Below are 23143 nucleotides of genomic sequence, written 5' to 3' on the forward strand. Positions count from 1 at the left end.
TCTTTTCTTTTCTTATTATCTCCACGTCGTGGTTTGCGAGTGAGGAATGAAAGTGCTCCAAATAAAAAGACATCAGAGGCCAAGTGCACCCAATGAAGGGGATTTGCGGAGGGGGGCGCGCTGCCTGCTGCGGTGGGGTTTGGGGCCCGATTTCGCATTGGACGTCGGGGCTCAAAGGCACTTCATCAGTGCAAAGGCGGCTACGTCTTGAAGGGCCGCAATTCGGATGTGTCAGACGAACTCCATCATCATCATCATGGCGGAAAGTCAAATAAAACGCTGCCTCCATCGCGTGAAAGCCAAAATGTCTTTTTCCACCTTTGTGCAAATCAAATGCTGCAAACGAGCGGAAAAGTCATCCTAATGCACAGTTTGGGATGCACGCTGGAACAAGTATAGATAGATATTAGATAGATAGACAGATATTCTCGCTTCCGTTGCGATGGAGGTGAAACGAGTTGAAAAAGGTGCCAAGCTAAATTCGCCACTCGGTGGTGATTTGAACGCATCCCGTGGCCCGCAAGTGACATTTTGCAACAGTTGCATGCTGCGATGTGCACGTTCCACGTCATGCACGAACTCCATCTTATTGCGACGCCGCAAACAGACTTGGACACCACTTGAGCTTATTTTTACGAGATATATTTTGCTCATCCTTCCAAGCCACATTAGCATTCAATCGGTCACGGCGCTGCCAGCCAATGAAAGGCGAGCACGAGGAGAGGAGGCCGACGGAGCCGCTGAGGAGGAGGAGGAGGAGGAGGGAGGATGGAGGATGGAGGATGATGGGGCACCATCAAAGTTGAACAAACGCCACCAGAAGAGGCTCGCTGACCGCCACCAGACGGCCATGGAGACTTCCCCCTCCTCGAGCCACTCTTGAGATCCCCACGAAACAGGAAGGAAGAACGGGGGGGAGGGGGGGGTGAGAACGAAAGAGAAGAAAAGAAAAAGAAAGATCCACTTTGAAGTGGAACCACGCCGCGATGGAGCGAGCGCCGAGTCCACCTCCGAAAGCGAGCCAGCACGAGCCCATCAGCTTCGGGATCGACCAGATCCTGGGGGCCGGCACGGAGTCCGACACCGGACCCGGGAGAAGACGCCAAGCCAGCGGCGGGGAGGCTCGCTACCGCTCGGCGAGCCCGCCCGGGAGCGGCGCGCACGCCTACGCGGCGCCGGGCCCGTACGGCGACAGAGGCGGCCCGGGGGTGATCCGAGTGCCCGCCCACAGACCGCTTCCCGCCCCGGGACCGGGACCGGGACCGCAGCACCCGCTGCAGAGCTTCGGAGGGCTCTGCTTCCCCTGGATCGGGAACCGCTTCGCCAAAGACAGGATATCCGGTAGGCCGGACGGGTTACGTACACCCAAAATAAAAATAAAATACACATATAGCTTTATATTTTAAAAAGAGAGAGCGCGAGCTAGAGAGATGCGTGTGCTGTAATTGGACATTCATAATCATAATAATAATAATAGTAAAGCACGACACACGTCTGGAGTTTGGGCCTTCCGCACTTCATTGTTTCAAATAAAAGGTTAAAATAGAACTTGACTCATCCGGGGCGAAACATTTAAAAAAAAAATGGACAAAAGGAAAATTAAAACTGAATTTTTTACAGCTTCATAAACGGATGTTTTTTTTTAACGCAACTACTAGTTTTCTGTTTTTTTTTTTTTTTAAAGGAGTGGAGTAGCAATATTTGACTTAGTCAAAGCATTTCAACTCTTCTCTCCCTCACTTTTCAAGATATTTATATTTCACGTGGAGCGTAAAAACCAAATGGTAATACTTTTCCGTCAAAGTCTTGGGCTTGATTTGAGCAAATAAAATAAATGAAAAAAAAAAAACACGTGACCTAATGAGAACAATTGAAATTTATGAGTTCTGCCGTAGTCCGCCACCCCCGCTGTCTTTTTGTGTGTGTGTGTGTGTGTGTGTGTGGTGTGTGTGTGTGTGTGTGTGTGTGTGTGTGTATTTTTTTTTTTTTCTTCTGCCTCCTGCTAATGTGCGCCACCGTTATGACGGAAATTGTTGTTGGTTTTTTTTGTTTGTTTTTGTTTGTTTTTCTTAATGCCGAACGTAGCGTAAAATGCGCTCACCACGCGTTGCCGTCTGTCGTCCTCATCCAGCGGCTCTGGTCCCGTTCTCCGTGACGCGGCGGATAGGCCACCCGTACCAGAACCGGACGCCCCCCAAAAGGAAAAAGCCCCGCACGTCCTTCTCCAGGGTGCAGATCTGCGAGCTGGAGAAGCGTTTCCACCGCCAGAAGTATTTGGCCAGCGCCGAGAGGGCCGCCCTGGCCAAGAGCCTCAAAATGACCGACGCGCAGGTCAAGACCTGGTTCCAGAACCGCAGAACCAAGTGGAGGTCAGTTTGCTTTTGCGTTTCAAGGCCGCCATTTCATTCCAAAGCAGCCGCCTTCAGCCACCTTTGACGTGGCAACAATTTCCGCTTCGTCCACCTGTTGACCCGGAACAAAAAAAAGCCTGCGGCGGGATTGCGGGATTGCGAAATTCAACGTCGAGAAACAATTTTACATTTCACATAAACTTTACATGCCCGAGCCATAGAACAAATATATATATGTATACTTTATTTAAAAAAAAAAAAAAAAATCCCACAGTGAGTACATGACCAGATATGGTCATATCGCGTCACAACTTGACCTGTTACACACACATTTTTCTGATTATATATATTTAAAAAACCCTTCAAAAATCTATCTAAAGGCATTTGCCTTGTCGAAAATAAAGACGTCAATAAAAATAATTGTCTTGACAGATTAAAAAATAATGAACTGCGAATGGGGATGACGTAAGGGCGTTAAATCCACTTCTAAAGCCGAATGTCCTTGCCAAGATAGACAAAAAAAAATAGACAGACATATAGATTGATTGTACTTAAAAATAAGTGAAGAAAAATAATTATTGACCAAACGTTAACATTATGTCCACAGACATTTTGTGCTTAAGACAAAAAGAGAGCACGAACTGCCAAAATAGTTCAAACTATTGACTCAAATACAGTAGTGCTATTTATGTATTTGTTTCGCTCATCAATACGGTCAGTAAAACAACCATTAACAAAGGAGCTAAAAAAAAAAAAAAAAAAAGGCTGCGCACCCTGTTCAAATGCCATACAAAAATAGACAATATTTGATTCCAAATCTTTTTTTCTCTTTTAGTTAATCCATAACCTGTACTAATCAAAGGGTTGAGATGGTAAGTAACAACTGAGGCAACGTGGTTACACAAGTGCACACATCCTCTTAGAAATGTGTTCAGAACGATGCAAAGACATTCAAAGTCATAAAAATGTGAGTCAAGTGCCTGTGATGATCCCCCAAACAAATTGAAGTTTTCTCACCGAATCCAAGGACTTAAATAAATGCCCACACAAGGGCACTTTTTGGGCTCCATGTGCGCTCGTGCCGGCTAAACTGTGTTGGGAAGATGACCGGAAATGGATTTGATTTGATTGTGATTACAAGATAGCCAGTTGAAAATGTAGTCACTGCTTCAATGACATTTTCAAACGTAGTAGACTTGGTGACATTTGAATGACTTTTCTTCAATTTCAATTAATGCAGCGCCGGGAACCTTGGATGTTGCCTCAAAAAAAAGAATACATACGTATTTATATAAAGTAGATTCCAACCATGCGTGACTATTTTTGGAAGTAGGACACGTTTATTTTTTTTTACACATACAATAAACTGACAGTAAAACGTGAAAAATTGTAAATACCAAAAAAAAAAAAAAAAAATGTGGTTGTTGCGTTGTCCTAATGTAAAAACTTGCACAATTTAGACAATCTCACTTGATATGCGAGAAGGAGAATTAGTCAGTGTTCAATCCGAAAAGCTGAAATTGAAATTGTTCAAGTTCTTTTGTTGGAAAAAGAGCAACTATGAGTTCAACTCTTCCAAAATCTCAAAGAGAAGAAAAGCGCCCACGTGAAGTTTCGATTTGGCAAAAATGTGTCAACGGCACGTGACCGAGGAGAACCAATGACGAGCGTTGACTTGGAAAAGGCGAGTGGAGCCTTTTCAAATGTGAACGTCACTTTGTAATTGTGCGCGCATTTTGTAACGGGTAAGAATGGGATCCATTTGGCGACAATCTAGCGGGATCGCCCTTTGTCCCCCAATCATGACCTCAATAAGAAAGGAAAGGTTTTGCCTCGGCTGTGACGTCCGGATGTGTGACGTGCTCGTTTGTTGTTGTTGTTGTTGTTGTTGGCGTGGCGCGCCGCAGGAGGCAGACCGCCGAGGAGCGCGAGGCGGAGCGCCAGCAGGCCAACCGGCTGATCCTGCAGCTGCAGCAGTCCGCCCTGCACAAGTCGCTGCAGGGCGACTCGGCCGCGTCCGACCCGCTGTGCGCGCACAACTCCTCGCTGTACGCCCTGCAGAATCTGCAGCCCTGGGCCGACGACGGCAGGGAATAGAAAGACGCCCCGGGCGCATCGAGCTCTCCTGGGCGAGGACGGGAAAAGCGCCGCTGAACTCGCGGGAAGCGCGTGGACGACTTTGGAGGGGCCAAGTGGGAGCTCGCACGGTTTGGGGGGCGATGACGTCAATCGCCGAGCAAACCTGGGACGACATTTTGCACCTCTCGGGCCTTTTCCGTCTCATCCCGTACTTTTTGGTTTTCTTCCCTCTCCTATCCATCCAATTCATTTTCTTAGCCGCATATCCTCAGAAGGGTCGCGGGAGTGCTGGAGCCCACCCCGGCTGTCAACGAGTCGGGTACACCCTCAACGGGTCAGTGGCAGCCAATCGCAGGGCACGTGGAGGCAGACAACAGCCGCACTCGCACTGACGGGACAATTTCGAGTCTCCAGTCAACGTTGCATGTTTTGGGGATGTGGGAGGGAAAACCCGAGAAAAGCCGCACACGCAAACTGGAGGCAGACAACAGCCGCACTCGCACTGACGGGACAATTTCGAGTCTCCAGTCAACGTTGCATGTTTTGGGGATGTGGGAGGGAAAACCCGAGAAAAGCCGCACACGCAAACTCCAGACAGGCACAGGCACAGGCGGGGGGCCGGGGTTGAACCCGGGACCTCAGAGCTGTTAGGCCAACGCTTTACAGCTGGGCCACGGTTCCATCCTCCTTTCCTATTACCATCTTTCTTTTAAGTGTCACCAGCAGACAGAATGTGTACAGTGAGGTATCGATCAAATACTTTGATTAAAGGTAGGTAAAGATTAAAGACTTGTTCAAAAATGGAGGGGAGCTACGCTGCTTGAGCAAATGAAACTTTCCTTTATATACAGCATATATTTTTGATTACAGGGCACTTCCAGCCGGGCTGCGGCCGAGGTTAAGTGAGGATTTGCCCCATTTCCTTACGGTCTCGTGGATTGGATGACATTTGCTGCACACAAAATCTGGCAGCAGAAATTCAGTTGAAAAAAAATGAGCATAGACGAGACTTTATGCTAATGAAGTGATGCATGGTGAATGTTTATTTGTCCTCGTAAGGACTTGAATATGTTTTTTGCGGGCCAGAAAGGGATGTACAGTGTTCTTTTTTTGTACTTTTGTGTGAATAACAATTTGAATGATACAAATGTTTTTTTTTTTTGTTTTGTTTTTTTTTACCATAGTCTACATAAAAAGGTTTTAAGACATGTCAAAATGAAGCATTAAAATCACAATTGTTCCTTAAAAGGATTACTGGTGGATATTATCATTTCCATAGAAGAATTCAATGCACACAAGTTGATTGTCGTCCCGCCCACGCGATGAGCTGCAACGTCGACACGCGGGATTCCGTTTTTCAGGAGCGGTTTGAAAAATTGCGCAGCCGAGCCGAGGAGAAGGGAAAAATGATTTGGGGGTGGCCAAAGCGCTTGCTAGCATAGGCCTGGTTCGGGTACACAGATTCAAGGTTTAGGCCCGACTCCGATGCCTCGATAGGACCGGAGGATTCAAGCCCCATTAGCGATCGCGTCCGACTTCCCGGGGAACGACAAAACGTCTCGTGGTGTGATATCATCCACCACCAAAGATGTGGCCCCCCGACGGCCAAAAGCAAAATCTGGCATGGCCATGTTTTCGCACAAACCGACGTTTAGCGACGCTTTCGAGCATGAGCTGACTGAACGCTGGCGTGTTTACGTACAACCGCTAGTGCCAGTACTAGCTTGCGAGGCTACGCGACGTTTTCGGCCTGCTTGTCCTATTAAAAGTACGTCAAGAGACCTGAAGCAATTCTTGAATGAACGTCCCCCTCGAGCCTCGGTGACGACCACCGCATGCTTTTCCTCTTTTTGCCCCCCCCCCCCCCAATAATACAGCAGGCCAGCGCGTTACTTGACGAGCAGTGACCGATGGCGTTGAAGGCCTGGCCTCTCTGCCGGTGGTTGATGTGACAGGACAAAGTCCAGCCACGGCGCCACTACGGTGTTGTGTTGCCAGCGTCTGCCCGAAATATGCAAGATGTGACGCGGCGCAAAGGAGAAGGCTCACATTTGTCTTGCAGTCTGACGCGGGCGCGATTCGCTCACTGCCGGAAGGAAGCCGTTCATTCGCCGCTGCGGCCTCGAACTCTTTTCCCCGTTGCACTTGCTCACATCAGGTCAAACCAGTCCGGACCATCGAGGCATCGTTAAACTGTTCAACTGACTCAACGGAGAAGACCCGGTCGGGGTCAAATTTGGAAATCGTCTCGGGGTCGCGACGCCTTCTCCAGCTGCCGTCCGAGCGCCGTCATTTCAGCTCTTCTGGCAGTAAACAGGCGAAACTGAAAAAAAAAATGTCAGCATAGCAGACAAAAAGAAAAACTATCCAACTGCTGTTTGGACGGAACTTCACATGGTCACTGCTGTGTTTCTAATGTTAATAAATAATAATGAGCCCTTTCCGTCTGGAGTGTCGCATTGTTGCTGGAAAATCCACGAGGAAAAGTTTTTGCTGGATCTCCGATTAAATTCCCCTGGCGGTGATTGCGCATCCAGCGGGCGGCTCATTCAAAGTTCCAACGACAGCTCTCGGACAAAATGGCTTCTGGAATGACACACCAGTGTCTTTTTTTTTTTTTCTCCGTTTTTCACTTTGTCGCGCCCGTCACAGTGAAAGTTCGGGTCAAGCACGTACGTTGGAAAGGCCAATTTGAAGGCTTCTTACTTGCTACACGACACAAACAATATGAAGATACGTCCATGCGGCAGTAAACGTGCTTTCAATATTCAGGCAAAGCAAAAGTTGACGTCGGGACACACATGCACGTTCTGGAGATCGTTAAAAGCCCCAAAATTCACGACCCGCACAAATTACAATTGCGACTGGACACAAAGCGGCAGCGGAAACACAAACAACAAACAGTACTCGGAATTCGATATTGGCACGACGTCGAGACTCGAACAGACAGCGGCCGAGCACAAACTCGCTCTCCTGAAATCGGGTGAACCTTGACCCCTCGGGCTCCTCCTCGCGTGCATTCCAATATTGCTCATTTGATTGTTTTGTTTTGCAGGAGCTTGACAAAGTCACCAATTTGGTGACGGTCCACATTTATGCGCGCCAGCAAAAATCAGAGACAGGATTATTTACACAAAACGCACGCTTGACCACAAAGAAACAGAAAGGAGCCAAGTCTGGAGAACTTTGTCCAGGTCCGGCGACGCCTCGGCCGAATACTTTTGAGACAGTCGGCGGGTCACGTGTTTGGAAAGTCTGCTTTTTCTGGTTCTTCTCCCAAATTGGCCCCCTCGAAGGCCGACGTCTAGATGACGTTTTCAAACAGTTGAAGAGACCTCATGATGTTTTCATCCTGTGTGAGGAAGAAAGAGCACACTTGACGACTCGCTTTCGGTTTAGCGGCCACGAGAGGGCAGCCGCCGGCTCACAAAGGGAAATTCGACGCAGTCACGTGAACTGGAAATGTGGCAACATGAAATGGGAAGCAACAATCATAAGAAATTGAAAGGAATGGGATGCAGCAGCAGGTACTTTCCAGGACATTCCATTAGGTACAGCCGCAGAATGAGACCCAATTCGAGAACTGTTTCCACAAACGTGACCGCGCGACGCTTAATCTCCGCTTTTGTGTTCCATTTCTCATCATAGAATTGAAACTGGGAAAATGATCTGTCCCAACTTCACGTCGTCGTCAGTAATATCAAATTCCGCCACGACCTTGCACACGGTGATGTGCGATTGTCTGCTTTTCTTTTATACAAATTCTTAATTGCTTTTTTCGTGCTGGTCAAAATGTTTTACAGTCGGGGGTGCGCATAACAATTTTGGTCTGGGTGTCAAATGAGGCCCAGAGCTTGTCGCTTGATTCAAATCCTGCCCCCGCCTGCGTGGTTTTTCTCTGGGCACTGCACCAACCCCCCCCCCCCCCCCCAAAAAAAAAAAAAAGTGCATCATCCGAGGAAAGGCCCAGGTGTTATGACGGCGTTGTAAGATGGCCGCCCGCTGACAGTGAGCGAGCGTGCATGAAAGGCACAAACAATGAAGACAAGCAGGCAGCCAAATCCAATTGTGCCAAGTGAACGTCTCGCTCACACCTGCGCAGCGACGACAACAACAGCAGCGGCGGCGGCGGCGGCGGCGGCGGCGGCGAGCGTTTTTTTTTTTTTTGTTTTTTGTTTTTTTTTAACCAAGTGAGCAAACGCTGTCAGGGAAAAGAAACGGATTGTAGAATACCTCTTGACAAGAATAGATGAATTCGTCAATGGTGACCACACCGTCTCTGTTTTTGTCCATTTTCTGTGGAGAAGAGCACAAACTTTGTTTTGGAGCATTACGAATGCGGCCACTAGGTGGCAGCGCGTGAACGGCAATGCGCGTTGCATTTGCGTCTTTCTGTGCATGAATTTCAGCGGGGAGGGTCACTCTGCAGCCGCCAAATAGTTCATGCGCATCGAGGCATTCTGCATTTGTGTTTCCATGACTACCATTTTGATAGCTTTCCAAGCGACGCAAAGCTTCTTCTTGCTCACTCGTTGTGGTTTGGAGCCTGCCACAACTTTGTGTAGCGGCGCACAATGAGTCCGAAAATGTCTCATCTCATCATCGAGAATAGTTCTTCTGCGAGCGATGTGGTTACCTGAAAGAAGGCATCCACGTGCTGCTTGTGTGCGTCGGTTTTCAAGGCGGGGGACGTGTACTTGCCCATCATGTCATAGATGGCTCTGACAATGTCCGTCATCTCCTGCTTGAAGCCACAAAAACAAAGACCGCGTCGAGTCAGTGTTGTGATTGGCCGGCAACCGGGTGAGGGTGGGAAGTTGCCCCGGAAGAAGACGGACGGACGGATCGGAGTGGGACTGTGACCGCGTCCAAAATCGGAACATTTACAACAGTCGTCCGTCGTAAGATGGACTGGCCTGACTTGTGGGCAGCGTTCCATTCCCGCTCGGCAACGGTGCAAACGCTCATCCGACGCTACACCGGGGATGTCCAAACCACGTTCCTGGGGCCGTTTGCGGCCCGCGGTCCAGTTTTGTACCCGACTACTAAAAATAACATTTCACGTGACTTGCAATGGGCACGGTGGTGCCGCTGGTCAGAGCGTCTGCTTCACAGTTCTGGAGGACCCGGGGTTCAAATCCCAACCCCGCCTGTACGATGTTTTCACGTTCTCCCTGTGCCTGCGTGGGTTTTCCCCCAAGCACTTCAGTATCCTCCCACACCTCCCCCTCCCCCCCCAAAAAAAAAAAAAATTTGGCAAAACCAACACAAATAAAAACGGGTTGGCTTGAATTTAAAGTCAAACATTTATTTTATGTGCAGCACGACAACAATCAAAATGAAAACATTTCATCGGGGGCCGACGAAAGCGAGTCAAAAGTGGGCAAATTGTGGCAATTTTCAGTCTGAGATTGTTTTGCAGCTTTGTTTTTGGTGGTGTGCACATAAATGTTGCAATTACAATGTGCTAACGCTCAAACGTGACAATTTACAGCCAGTGAGCCCGACTTCAACAAGCTACATTAAAAAATAAAAATAAAAAAAACAAGCTTAACGTGGTTTATTCACTGCAGGCAACTTTCGGGGAGAGAAAAAAAACAACCCAAAAAACATTTTCACCCTTTCAAGTTTCCTCCTGGGTTGAAGTTCCTTTTGCTTGAGTGACTGTTTGGTGCGGGTTACGTAGCACAATATGCAGGCGTTCTGTTTCTTTTTTTTTTCTTTTTTTTTTTTTTGGGTGGGGGCAGGGGGGTTCTGACTTCTGACTGTGCAGTCCACAACCATGTGATGGGCCAACACTTTGCCCCCGCTAGCTTAGCTGCATTGACACACATCCGGTTTCTGTTTTTAGGCGCTCTGTTTTTTTTTTTTTAACGCGGGCTCATCGCTAACGAGAGAGCCTTTTAAAAGCAACGAGCTCATTTTGAAAATGTAAAGAGGAGAACGTACACATATTTGTGTCGAGAAAGTAAGAAGCAAAAAGTGGCCCCCAGAAAACTCCGCAAAATAACCCAATTCCACACAGGTGAAAAAAAATCAAGTCCAAGTACTTTGGTCCTTCCCGCCTGCGGACGTTTGTGTACGTGGGCCCGACAGGAAGCCGTTTGAGAGCACGCACCTCTTTGTGGATGCATCCGTCTCGGTTGATGTCGTAAAGGTTGAAGGTCCACCGCAGCTTCTCGCTGACGGAACCCCTCAGCAGGACGGACAGCGCTGTGACGAAGTCCTGATGGAGGACACGGCAGCTTCTTCACACACGCCGAAAACCACACGGAAACCAAACGCTCGCGTTCACCTCAAACTTGATGGCGCCCGACTGGGACGTGTCGAAGGCGTTGAACAGGTGGTGCGCGTAGGCGCCGGCGTCTGCAGGGGGCGACACGACAATACGACAGCAACGCACTCGTTGTCATTGGCCCGACATACTGACTGAACCGGACGGCAAAAGCGCCCAACGTCCACCTCCGTGCGGGAAAAACTGCGAGTAAATTTGCTTGAAGGTTTCCTCATTGACGATTCCACTTGGACACTCCTGGGGGGGGGGATTAAATCAAACCGAATGAGGAAAACACGATCACGTAAAGGTCAGCAAACGATGCCAGCTTAGCGAAATGTAAAGAAACGGCAGCTGTTTGTAGTTTAGCAAAACGATAGCGTGCGCTTCATAAGCATTTTGCAAAAAGAATTTTGTTTCACGCAATGATACCGAAATGCACGCAATCAAATAATTTCCGTCTGGGCTGCAAAGATCCCAGTTTGGATTCAACTTGAATTTCTGAGAAATTCTTCATGAACGTTTGGTGGGTGTCAAATCACGTGCAAGATGTTTTTGCACGCTCACCGTTAGCAACCCGATCAGGGCAAACCGTCGGTCTTATTTGGAAACGGGTCCTAGTTTTCTGCCCCTGACCCGGTCGGACCTAACGAAGGGACCGACGTTCGGCCGTCATCGGCGGTGCGGGAAATGCGAAGCGGAGCACGTACGTTCTTGAAGCCCCGGTACAGCACTTGGAGTTCCCTTTTGGTGAACTTGGTCTGAGCCTGCAGCTGATCGAGGCCTTCGGGTCGATGGCACACCAGGCTCACCTCCGGGTCGTCGGCGGCCTTGTCTGGCGACGCACAAACAACGGGAAAGTGACGACGCCTTTTCGTTTGCAGCCGCTTCAGTGAGGTCATTACAAGATCAGATTCAGCGTTAACGGTCAAGTACGTACGAGGAAGAGACAGTCACCTTTCCTTCAAAAAGTCACAGTTGTGCAAAGATGCAGAGTCTTCCTCGTTCAATGCCCCCCACCCCCCCCCACCCCCCATTAATTTAGGCGCGTACAGAGCGCCCTTACCCGTTTGCGCTTCCCGTTCTTGACCAGTGAAATGACAATTGCGCAAAGGGAGCAGTTCAAAATGACGAGTCGTGCGGTACTCTACAGTCCGCGTCACTAAGCTCGGACCATCATGGATGCATAACGCCCAGAAAAAAGCCAGAATGGTCACTTTCTAAACAAAGACGATAACATATCTGCTTGAAAATACCTCTCCTAACCTTTTTCAACAGTGCGGTTATTTTCAGGCTTCTGTCTGCGAGGGCGGGATTCGGAATTGCCGTCCGTCACTTGAATATGACGAGGACGCGCCGGTGATTCCGCAACATTTTCGGGTTGCTTTTGAGGACTGCCAGTTTGGCCAAAACAAACGAGAAACTTTTGTTGGAAATCGACTTTGCTGCTGAGTTTTGCGCTTGGGTTACTCTGACATTGCTGAACTTTTTTCTACATCAGTTATGCAAAAATGTTTTCTTTTGTTTACGCAGTAAATATTTTCTGCTAAAGAACTACAAAAAAAACTGGAATTAGCAAGCTTTTGACAAGGGGCTGCGCTTCAGTCATTAGTCAGTTTTTTATGCTCTGTCATCGTCAGTGCACCACCTAGTGGGCCAGCGTGGGAAATTAATTGCGCACTTTTAATATATATGCAGAAATGCTTAATAACTACATCACTGAATCCTCAACAATATATCATCATGTTAGAGGAGCTGTTGGAGGCTTCATCTGCCTTTTTATTTATTTCTGAACAGCCCCCCCCCCCACACTATTAACTGCACTGTATCTTAAAAAAAATAATAATGTTTATTCCGATTTTTGGGTTAGGCCAGTTGGCAGCCAGAAGAAAAATGGGCACATGATGCACGAAGCCGACCTCGCCGTCACATTTACCGATTATTTATCTGGGTTTGGATGAAAACAAGCATGCGAGATCTGAGCAAGAACTTTGGCTTCTCTCTCGCCAGCCAGTGTGGAAAGCGCATGACGATGCAGGCGAACGCCACGACCGCCTCGCGTGTATTTCAGTCACGTCAGGGGCCGGGAACAAATACAAGGCGGGCCGCCACTGGCACCGGGTCCGTAGTTTGGACCCTCCCTTTGCATCGCGTCACATCGTTCAGAAGCAGATCAGCACCCTGAGTCGTCGAGGTCTCCCCGTCTGTCTTAACCAGGGAGAGGTCAAAGGTCATGGCGACACGCCGAATCGAGTCTTTGACGCGCGGCGCTGAAAGGCCACGGCGGACTTTGGAATCACGACGCTAAAATCGATGGCGCCGCATCATCTTGTAATAAAATACGGCAGAAATGGAAGCGATGAGCCGGGGGGAGCGTGCCGGCGCGTCATGTGACTCCAGCCGCCGTGAATCATCATTGCTCATTTTTTTTGTCTGTGATATGCATTTCAGATGAAAAAAAAGAAATGATGGTTTACGATGAAGAAACTCCAGATGTCATTGAAAGGACAGCATGATGCGTCTTCATGAATTTATGGATGTCCGCGGCAGCACAAACTTGTGTTGGCATCGTCAGAATGTTTTGGAAATATTAAGATTGGAGACAAAATGAAAGGCGCAATGAAGGTTTTCTTTTTTTTTTGTTACACTTCATTAAATACATTCACAGCAAAGTTTGCGTATTTTAGCAACATTTTTGTGATGAAAAGAGCTGTGAAATAATATTTATCGGGTCTTCTGACGTAGGCCGGTGGAGATGAAGTTACGCCACGTAAATCAAGCAAGAAAAGTGTCGACATGTCAATATTTTGCTGTATCTTCATCAGATTTTGCAAACCCGTTTTGGAGGGCGCTGTCGAAAATGGGCAGACAAGGTCGCCCCCTGCTGACTGGAAGCAGGCTCGGTCGGTTCGGGACTGGGCAACTGCACAACCTGCTGCCACCGTAACATTCCAGTAGAGGGCGGCAGCAAGCAAGACTAAAAGAGGACTGTACATTCAGCCTGAAAGTCTTTTGCAAAACAAGAAATGCGGTACAGCACTTCAATCAACTCGAATGATGTATTCCGAACTTCTTAATGACTTTTGATGGCACACTGGCAAAAAAAAAAAAAAAAAAATGCTTGATATTTGGCAGCACACGTAAAAAGATGCAGCTTTCTGCCCCTTTACTGAATCAATCAAAATGTTGTTTGAACACATTTTGTCACAACTGCATCTTCAGATTCAATCAATTCAAAGGACTTTTTGGTTTATGACGTCACAGGACAAACTCAGTCATCTTGTTGAGGTCAGCTGAGCTACTTTATTATCAATAGGGAAATCAACCCCCACCCCACCCCAAAAAAAAAAAAAAAAAAAATAGGAAAACATCAGAAGAAAAGCTGTGGAAATGCTGATGCCATCACTGTCAAAACGTCAGAGTGGCCCCCTGGGCAGCTGCCCGGCACGCCCAGATCACAAAGCGAAGCATCGCTAGTCAGGAATCGAACTGGCACCGTCTGCGTGAAAGGCAGCGACGTAGACCGCTACTGCACCGGTGCAGAAATTGTTGCACATGCCTGGGAAAGTATCCAATTTCCCTTCATTGTTCGCTGTAAATAATGCATTTGTATTATTTGATATAAGACGGGGACGTTTGGCGAAAGGCAGCGCAACTAAACCCTTTACCACTAGATGGCAGAAGATGCAAGTAAACTGACATTGGGAAAACTCATCCAGCTATTTTCAGGGGTACACCCTCAAGTGGTCGCCAGACTTTACGTCATTATTTAAGGCCAGTCCACGAGCACATCTCAAGAATTGAGCGTATATGTATTTATCCAATTAATTTTAGAATTTACAAACTGGGCCAAAAAACAGAAGCCTGCAAATGAGCGTGGATGTGATTTCTTGCTCTGAAATGCGCGAGGCTTCAGGCTATGTGCCCCGTTTGCCTTTCATATGAGGATGTACACGCATTTCGGGGGACGCACTGGACGGAAATGCCAGAGGTCGGCGACTTGGCTAGCAGAGCACCACAGGAGTCTTCTTTTTGGCGGGCTACTTTAGACAAATGGTCGAAAGGGCTGCGCATCGCTGCAAAGTACAGCAAAACTTGTGTTTTGGTTTTTTTTTTTTTTCTTTTTTGGAATATTTCGAACAGGCTCAACATGAATCATCAGCTCTGTTTTGATATCGAGCATAAAAAGCCAGAAAGGAAGGACGGTGGCACCAGGCTCACAAAAGCGTCTTACTTGTTTTGAAATTGACGCGACGTGAGCAAAGCAAGACATTTTCTGAGCGATGACTCATCCACGGCAGCGCAGCGCTCGTATCAGGAGTGCCGTCGACAACTCATTCATGAGCAAATGCTGCGAGTTCACGCCTTTGCCACAAACGTGTGCGACGCCACCATCTTGTCAGCAGGGAAAGTTGAGCAAACATTTTCCGCGGGCATCTTTCCTTGCCGTCTGGATTCCACTTCCGGGAGGGACTCGAAAACAAACTCAACCCAAAGCTTGCCGCAAAAGAAAAGGGAAACCGGGACTGAAACGCTTGGAGGCGTCTGCATTTGACTTCATTATTTACAACACAGCAAGCACTTGGGGGGCAAAATTTATTTCTACTGTGAACAATAAATATGGTTTCTACAGCATTTGGAACCAATCTTTTTTTTGTTTGTTTGTTTTTTTTGTCAATGTGGTACAAGAGTGTTGAGCGGTCAGTTTCACTTTGATTGCCTCAAAGTTCAGGGTGTGCCCACCCCGCCTCCTGCCCGTTGACAGCTAGCTAGGATGGGCTCTAGCGCTCCCACGACCCCTGTGAGGTTAAGCGGCTAAGAAAATGGATGGGTGGACGAATGTTTCATTTGAATAGGTTTACATGCCTTTTTCTCTTCTCCAGACTCAAAAATGCAGACAAATCTGACAGAAAATTGTTCAGAGTCAGCGGGTATGAAGGGAATAGCAGTGTGTGAATTATTATCATCGATACATTTTGGTCAGATTTACCTTGAATTAACCTCTGTCATCTCATTTTCCCTCTTGGCATTTCCGGCGGTGATGAAGGTGATGTCGACTCATCTGCCAGGTAACTTCTTGACGAGTGTCACGAATCAACAGTGCACGGGCGGACCCAGATGCAGGACTCCAAGACGAGGACATGGTGTTCAGTAGGTTTCATTAGAAACGGAAGTTGTGCACGACGACACAGTCCAAGAAGGCGGGATCCAAAACGCAATAAACGATGGCCCATAACTATGAGTCGACTAAAGAGCATAACCAAAAGCGTGACTGAGCTGAAATGGCGCAGTGGCGGTAAGCATACTCCACGACCTGGCAAAGACCAGTGCCGAAAAGTCCAACTTAAGTCCGTTGTCTTATCACAGCGCCTCCTCATGTGACACAGCTGTGAGGGCGCTCGGAGGGGCGGCCAGGCCACGCCCCTCTCGGCCCTGGTCCAGCCTTGCTCATGACAGGCGACATTTCACCTTTTGCTAAGTAGCAAAATAAATGTGATCAGAAAGCCGAAAGGGAGGAGCAAATCCATTTTTTTGAGCACCGTGAGTAAGGACCCAAACGATGAGTATTTCTTTCAAAGGCCGAATGCTCCTTATCGCCTTCAAAAGGAAGTCCGATGCCTCCCAAACGCAACGTTTGAGCCTCGTGATTGTCAAAAGGGACACGTCGATGCTTCCTCTTTGTTGCGCGACGCCGCCGAGGAAGAGGGAAGCAGCCGCACACGCGCGCTGTGCCGATTTGGGTGCACACGCAACCTGTTAACTGTCCACCCTAACCGTCATCCATCAAAAAATATATATACACAGTACATCCTGGGTATAGATATATGGAAATGTGCACGAGTCTGCGTGGACGCGCTTGACTGAATGTTACAAGGCCCAGCAGATTGTGCGCAAGCAACAGGTCTTCGTCTTCTTCTTCTTCCCATTTCAGGCCGACGTCATCGGCGCGGACGGGAGCGCCCCCGTCTCGTCTCGTCGGCAAAAGTGACATCTTTTGTTGCCATGGCGACGCTGCTGCCAAGGTAACCGCAAGACGGCAAAGTGCTTGCGCGTGAGCAGAGTGCCAAACACCTTCGACGTGCGCGTGCACACGCGATGAAGGCTCGCCACTTTTTCAACTTTATGGCATGATAGAAGAAAAAAAAACCTGTTGGTCTATTCCGGATTCGCACACACACACCAAGTGCAACATCCGCTGCCATTCATCCCAACAATGACACGTGAAGGCGCATTCGAGCCTGCGTTTATAAAATTTGACGATGTTTTTCCATGTGCGGGCGGGCGGGCGGGCAGGCGGCCCCTCGCCCCCCTGGACGGCCTCCTCGTCTTGGTCTGCGCGGTCAGCGTGCCCACCGCAGCCCCCGTGATTGCGACGTCGTCGTGGAAACGGTTACCGCGTCTGTGATCACGTGTCGGCTGACTAAAAGCGCGCAGGCGTCAGAAAGACTGGAGGTGGGGCCACCGCCCCCCCCCCCCCCCCCGTCCCATCTGCCGTTTTCTCCCTTCCGCCTGCTGGATGCCCCCAGCAACCAACCCTCTTGCGACCGAACCCTCCTCATCCTCGTTCTCCACCTCCTCTTCAGCATGTGTTCTCACTCCATCTGGGCGTGCACCTCCTCTTTCTGCCCCCCCCCACTTCCCCCCTTCCCTGCATCGTTTTGGGGGTCTCTCTCGTCTCCCAGCAAAACAGAGACCAACCTCCCCAATGACGAAATCATCGGGATGTAAACGTTTTTTTTTGTTGTTTTTTTTTTTTGTTTTGTTTTTTTCAAAACGAGAAGAGTCCCAAAACAATTTGGGTGGGGACACATGGTGGTCCAAGCACAGTGTTAGAGGGTCACTGTAACCCTGACCCCCCATTGCACTTTTTGCCCCCCAGAAAAATCCATCCGTCATGCAGCCACAGAGGATAAAAGAATTTGAGAGGTTAGCAGTGCTGGGAGGAAGGAAGGAAGGAAGAAGGAAGGAAGGAAGGAAGGAAGGAAGGAAGGAAGGAAGAATTGTCAGCCAGTCCGAGAGCATGAAGTGAGGAGTTTAGAGGCGAGGAAAGGGAGCGATTAAAAGAGGCAAGAGGACGAGTGTCAGCTTCAAGTGGAAAGTCTTTGGGGGGGCATGCTGCCCATTTACAAGCAAATCACCACAAACGAGGTGGTCTGACGCTGAAGATGATTTGGGTTCTGGCTGCTTCAACGATCCAGAAGCGCTCAAGCGCCGCCACGTGACTGCCAATAATTTTACACCCATCTTGGATTTGGATTTAATGTCACGTGGACATTAAAAACAAAAGGCTCACGCAAGACAACGTCTGCTCTTGAAGTATTTGAGTCCATATCACCAAGATGATTTTCCATTTCATCCAAAAAGTTAGTTGTCATTGAACTTCCAAGTGGTTAAATATTAAGTAGATGTTAAAAATGCATATTGGTCACTCTCACGCCTTTTTTTTTTTTTTTTTTTCCTTTTAACGGCTGACAACATTCACACAGGAGGCGACAGGGTGGACGGTATTTGGTCGATGTCGGCCTTTATTGGACCTTCGCTTAGCAAGCTGAGCTAACAAACATTGTGCAGTTCCGAGTTCATTTCAAACATTTCCCCAGGACAAAGTTGACTCGCTAAGCTTGACAAGTACTCCCAAAGTCAGACGAGATCGACCGAGCAGCTCCCACCTTTTGGGCTCGCTATAAAAAAAAAATGAAAAAAAAAGGCAGCCGGAGACGCTACCTCCAGGAATTTCCGACAAAGCCATTTGTAACCCGTCGTCGTAGTGGCGAGCTTCCGTCCGTCTCGGGCCTTGTCGGGGATTTCATGCATCCCGCCTCTCCTGCCAACCTGTGATTTTGGCCACGGCCGCTCCCATTCTTGCCATCCTCTGAAAACTGCCAGCCGATCAAACGTCTTAAGCCGTATGCGTCACCGTATCGGGCGGGCGTTTTGGCCTTGACGTCCACGTACCCACCCGTCGGTAGAAAGTGGAAGTGACAGATTTAAAGAAAGAGGGGCAACAAAGAGGAGAGTGGAATAGATGCAGCATGAGGAAAGTAGCGATTGTTTTATTTTGTGTGTATTTGTTTTGGCAAAAGAGCGCAAGGAGGAAGGAGTAGAAGGAGGCCGGGAAGGCTTCCAGCGGGAGATTAAAGTGGGAAAGGGGAAGGGGAAACGTGAAAAGAGCCAGAATGAAGTCGGACGCCATGGCAACGTCACATCGTGCGCTGTCTGGGATGAAAGAACGCCGAAAGCCTCTTCCCGAGCTTCACGAGCTAAAAGCTGCGAACGGCTAACGTGCGCCTACGTCGGCGACGTCGATGTCCGCTCAGCTTCCAAAAACTTCTTGCACGCGTCTCTGTTTCATTTTTGGGGCGAGCCCTTCGCACGCCAGGAAATCATCGATCCCAGCTCCGCTTTCCGAACCTCGGAAAATGTTCGGGAGAACGCCGACGAGGCAATGTGCCGTCTGATCGGCCCGGCGAGCTGGCGCTCTTTCACGCGGGGGAGAAAAAAAACTGCAATCGGTAGCAAAAATAAAGACGTCGTTACGGCTTCCATGAGGAAGCAATGCCGGCAATCAAGAGAACGCAAGTCGCAGCCGGCGTTGAGTGAGCCAAATTTCTCTTTTGGGCTCAGCAAACTGAAACATTTGCAGCAAAACGACGCCTTGAAAAAAAGAAGATTGGTGAGAGATGCAATACGGTATCATGCTTGCGAGAGATCGCAGGAAGTGAGTGTACAAAGTCTTCCTCGGCTGGATCTTTGTCGGGCTTATGAAAATATTTGGAGCGACGTCACCCGCCGCGAGGCTCGCCGGGGATAAACTCACGTCTACTTTCAATTGTCATTTTTAAAAATCCTTCTTCATGTTTTGCTGAATGAGTACAATAATCCACATACTGAAGAGGAAGAAGTGGAATTTGCCATCTTGCTTCTGACGCTTCCTCCTTCCCAACATGATTTATTTGGCAACAGTTGATGTTGGGACCTTGTGGAAAAAGAGAGTGCAATGATTTGCAAATGCTTACTACAAAGACAAGATATGTCACGTTTCAAATGTTAAACAGTTTTTTTTTTCTCTCATAAGATTCATTTTGAATTAGCCCTTCCCAAAAAGTTGAGAAATGCTCAAAAGTCGCCATTTCGGAACACTGCACAGGTCAAGCGGTCAATTGAAAACGGGCGAATGTCACGATTGGCTAGAAATGGAGCAGCCCCGAAAGGCTCACCTGCTTACGAGCAAGGTCCACATATATATGTATGTATATATATATTAGAAATGGTCAAAGATGAAAAATGGATGTTTTATCTTGAATAATTCAGTCAAAGCACACACAAATACAAAAGCTGTCACGCGTCAACGAAAACTCCTTTGCCGGCCTAATTGCTCGACTTCTTCTGATGTTCGTGGACGAAAGAGAAATGTGGGTCGTTTAAAGCTGCGTTAAGAAAGCGTCTTTTCCGCTCTCGAGCCCCGCGGCGCTCCACGCGGGCTTCCGACCGCACGAGATTACGTTCGGACTGAAGCTTCAAACGGCAAAATGTGAGATGAGATCCGCTGCACTCGAGTCAGAAGAAGAAAGACAGACGAGAGGCCACGAACGGGGAAGTCCAGGAAAACAGAGGGAGGGGTTTCAAAACAACAAAGAGGGATGGCCCGTGGCAGAAAAGTGACGTCAGCGAGCAGGCGTCAGCACCATTTCTCATCGTGCGGAGTCTGAACGACGAGAGCCGAACGGACCCGAACGCAAACTGTGGCATCGAGCGGAGCTTCAGCTGCAAACGTTCGGCTTTCCCATCATAAGCTTGGTTTCACTTCCTTTCTTGAAGCAAGTAAAGCAATTGAGAGCAGTTACGGATTACGAGTTGAGAATTTACAGTTACGCTTCTCGCTCAAAGGCACTTCGACGGCGGATAATCGGAGCCGGATCCGAAAAAACACATAAATTGCTTGCATTAGATATGAGGACCAGCGTATCAAACTTTGAAATGTTGTTTGAAATGTTCCCATGAAAGACTTTCAAACGTGTAATGTTTGAAAAGGACTCAGTGGAAATGCGCTACACGTGACGACAAAATACGTGCTAGCGCTCAACGTCACAATCGAATCGCAATTCCGTGTGCTGACGCGCTCTTCAACGCTCCAACATTGGGCCTATTGTAGACACAGCGCCACCACGTGGCCCGGAAGCGGAACAGCAGGTGGGAGGAGGAAAAGGAGGAAAAGGAGAAAGAGGAGGAAGAGGAGGGAGGCCACGACCCGGGTAAAGCGCTCTCAAGACGACCCTCCGCACGCAACTTCCAGCTCCATCTTTCGTCAAAGTTTCTAGGCCGGCGCCTCCTCTGGACTCGATTGTCCTTGAGGCCCCCTTCTCACAACCGAGTGGGTTCCGACACCCTTACGGCCCACTTTGGCATGCTTCAGTTCCCAACTATCTCACGAGTTGTGGCTGCGAATATGAAAATGTTTGCGAATTCACTTTCTGGTGCATCCCAGGTGGTCGCGCGGGGTTCAAGGTTCAAGTTCGAGTCCACACATACGAGCGTTGCCCCGCTTTCACTTGCCAGCGCAGCAGATGGTCACGCACACGCCCCCCCCCCCTTTTTTTTTTTTTTTTTAGTCTCCCTTTTTGCCTGCTTGACTCATCCACCGCCTCGCGCAGCTGTTTGGACGTGGACGACACTTGCACGCCCCGCTAACGCAAGTAAACCCCCCAAGTAGTCCAAATACGTCTTTGTTTTGCTCGCTAAGCACAACAACGTGGCCTACTTTGAGTTTCCCTTCTGCGGCGTCGCTTCGTTCATCGTCTTGCTCTGACTTTTGTTTTTTTGTTAGTTAGTTTTTGTTTTTTTTTTTTGTTTGTTTGTTTTTTCGCGTTGGCAACGAGCCTCGAGCGGCTCGTCGGCCGACCGAAGCGTCTGCTGAGAGCTGTTGCCGTGCAATGAAAGGCGGCGCAGGGCTGCAAATGAAAATAAACAACCCACGCAGGAAGCCGCATTTGCCTGGATTCCACTCAAGCGTTTAGAAGGTCTATAAAAGTGCGCCCCCTTCCCCCAACTCTGTCTCTTATTTATTTGTCAGCAAATGTCACCCACGATTTTCTTGGGGACGCGCTCGATGAAACGGCACACGTGCACGCACGAGGAGGTTCGAGGTCACATTTCGGCGGCGGTGCAAATATGTTCCGATTTCGTCGGCGCATCCTCTCTGGCCGGCCGCTTTGCTTGTCGCAGACGGAGGCAAAGGCGAGCGCCCACCTCTCGCAGACAGGCACGCACGCACACTCCCAAATCGGCAGTTCAAGCAGAGGGCAGACGTGCCCGTGGCCCCCAAAGGCAGCGTCGACGGCTACTTTCGGCCAACTTGAGACTCCCGACAATGCAGCAGCGCACGCGCAACCCGTGGGCACGCCAAAACGAGCTCTTACCTGTGTGGTAGCTGACCTGCTTGGACTGCATGGAGAAGGTCCCCATCACGAGACCCATGACGTGCGCTCAAGGTTCGGGTCTACGCCGGACGCCGAACGGGTCCGTCGGCCATCAGCACGCGCTCGCTTCTGGTGCCGCCTCTTCGCCGATCCGGGAGATCTGTGCGTGCGCGTGAGTCGAGATGCGACCGAGGCTGCCTCTTTTACAAGCCCCCCCCCCCCCCCCACACACACACACACACTCCCCTTTCCCGCTGCCGCTCTTCCGTGGCTCTCATCCTCAATTCTTCTGCCTTTTTTTTTTTTCCATCGACGTCTCTTCCTCTTCTCGTTCTCGTTTCACCCTTCAATTTCTCTCCAGCTGGATTCGGCGTGCAATGCCGTTGCACATCTGTGTGTGCGTGCGCGCGTGGGTGTGCTGGGGGGGATCCACATCCAAATGGAAACGTGAGCGACGCTTTCAACCCCAAAAAAAAACGGGAAAAACAAGGACGCTTCATCTGGCAATAAAAAGCAGAGCACGCCAAGTCCGAGTCAAAGTGAGGACACTTGTACTCTCTCACCGCCTGAATCATTTCATGGAGCTCGAAAAACAAGCCAAAAATGTTCCCCAACACCATAAATGCAGTTAAAATCTGGACGTGTCCTCTATGAAGTCGGCCTTTGAGTGGAAGAAAAGCAGAGCAAGAGCTCTCGTAGCCCAGAAGGGGAGAAGTGGGCGGGGTTAGCTGGGACGCAAGAGGGGGTCACACAACCCTCGGGGTTCAAACAACTCCGACGTCGTACGAATCGGACTGTGTGGAAAAAAAATGCCTCAGTGTGCAGCCCAACTCTTGAAGTCCGAACGGTTGTGTCGAACGCCCCAAGTCGAGCTTGACGCCTCCCTGGTGAGGAGACCCCGGGGACGACCCAGGCCCGGGACCGGCTCGGGATCACCCCCCGAAGAGCTGGTTGAAGTGGCTGGGGAAAGGGAAGTCTGGCCGTCCCTGCTGAAGTGACTGCCTTGAAAAAGCGGTAGAGAT

The 23143-nt window shown here is 49.1% G+C and overlaps 2 protein-coding genes across 3 annotated transcripts; one reads left to right on the forward strand and one right to left on the reverse strand.

Moving 5' to 3' along the window:
• Window positions 1-390: 390 nt before the first annotated feature.
• LOC133508831 (T-cell leukemia homeobox protein 3-like) lies at window positions 391-4451 on the forward strand. The gene is made up of 3 exons (XM_061835288.1): window positions 391-1341; window positions 2132-2369; window positions 4259-4451. Exons 1-3 carry the CDS (start codon window positions 987-989, stop codon window positions 4446-4448), a joined length of 783 nt encoding a protein of 260 aa, XP_061691272.1. The 5' UTR covers window positions 391-986; the 3' UTR covers window positions 4449-4451.
• Window positions 4452-7643: 3192 nt separating this feature from the next.
• Window positions 7644-22309, reverse strand: LOC133508832 (Kv channel-interacting protein 1-like). 2 transcript variants are annotated; one of them, XM_061835290.1, is made up of 8 exons: window positions 22122-22309; window positions 11415-11539; window positions 10893-10962; window positions 10726-10796; window positions 10549-10656; window positions 9067-9171; window positions 8664-8726; window positions 7644-7782 (listed from the first exon to the last, which is right to left on the reverse strand). In XM_061835290.1, the coding sequence occupies exons 1-8, from the start codon at window positions 22177-22179 to the stop codon at window positions 7735-7737; spliced, it is 648 nt and encodes a 215-aa protein (XP_061691274.1). In that variant the 5' UTR covers window positions 22180-22309; the 3' UTR covers window positions 7644-7734. The 2 variants fall into 2 exon arrangements, with proteins under 2 accessions (XP_061691274.1, XP_061691273.1); XM_061835289.1 differs by having other exon boundaries at window positions 9067-9174.
• Window positions 22310-23143: the final 834 nt, after the last annotated feature.

Source organism: Syngnathoides biaculeatus, chromosome 11 (genome assembly GCF_019802595.1).
Source record: "Syngnathoides biaculeatus isolate LvHL_M chromosome 11, ASM1980259v1, whole genome shotgun sequence".
Classification (NCBI taxonomy): domain Eukaryota; kingdom Metazoa; phylum Chordata; class Actinopteri; order Syngnathiformes; family Syngnathidae; genus Syngnathoides; species Syngnathoides biaculeatus.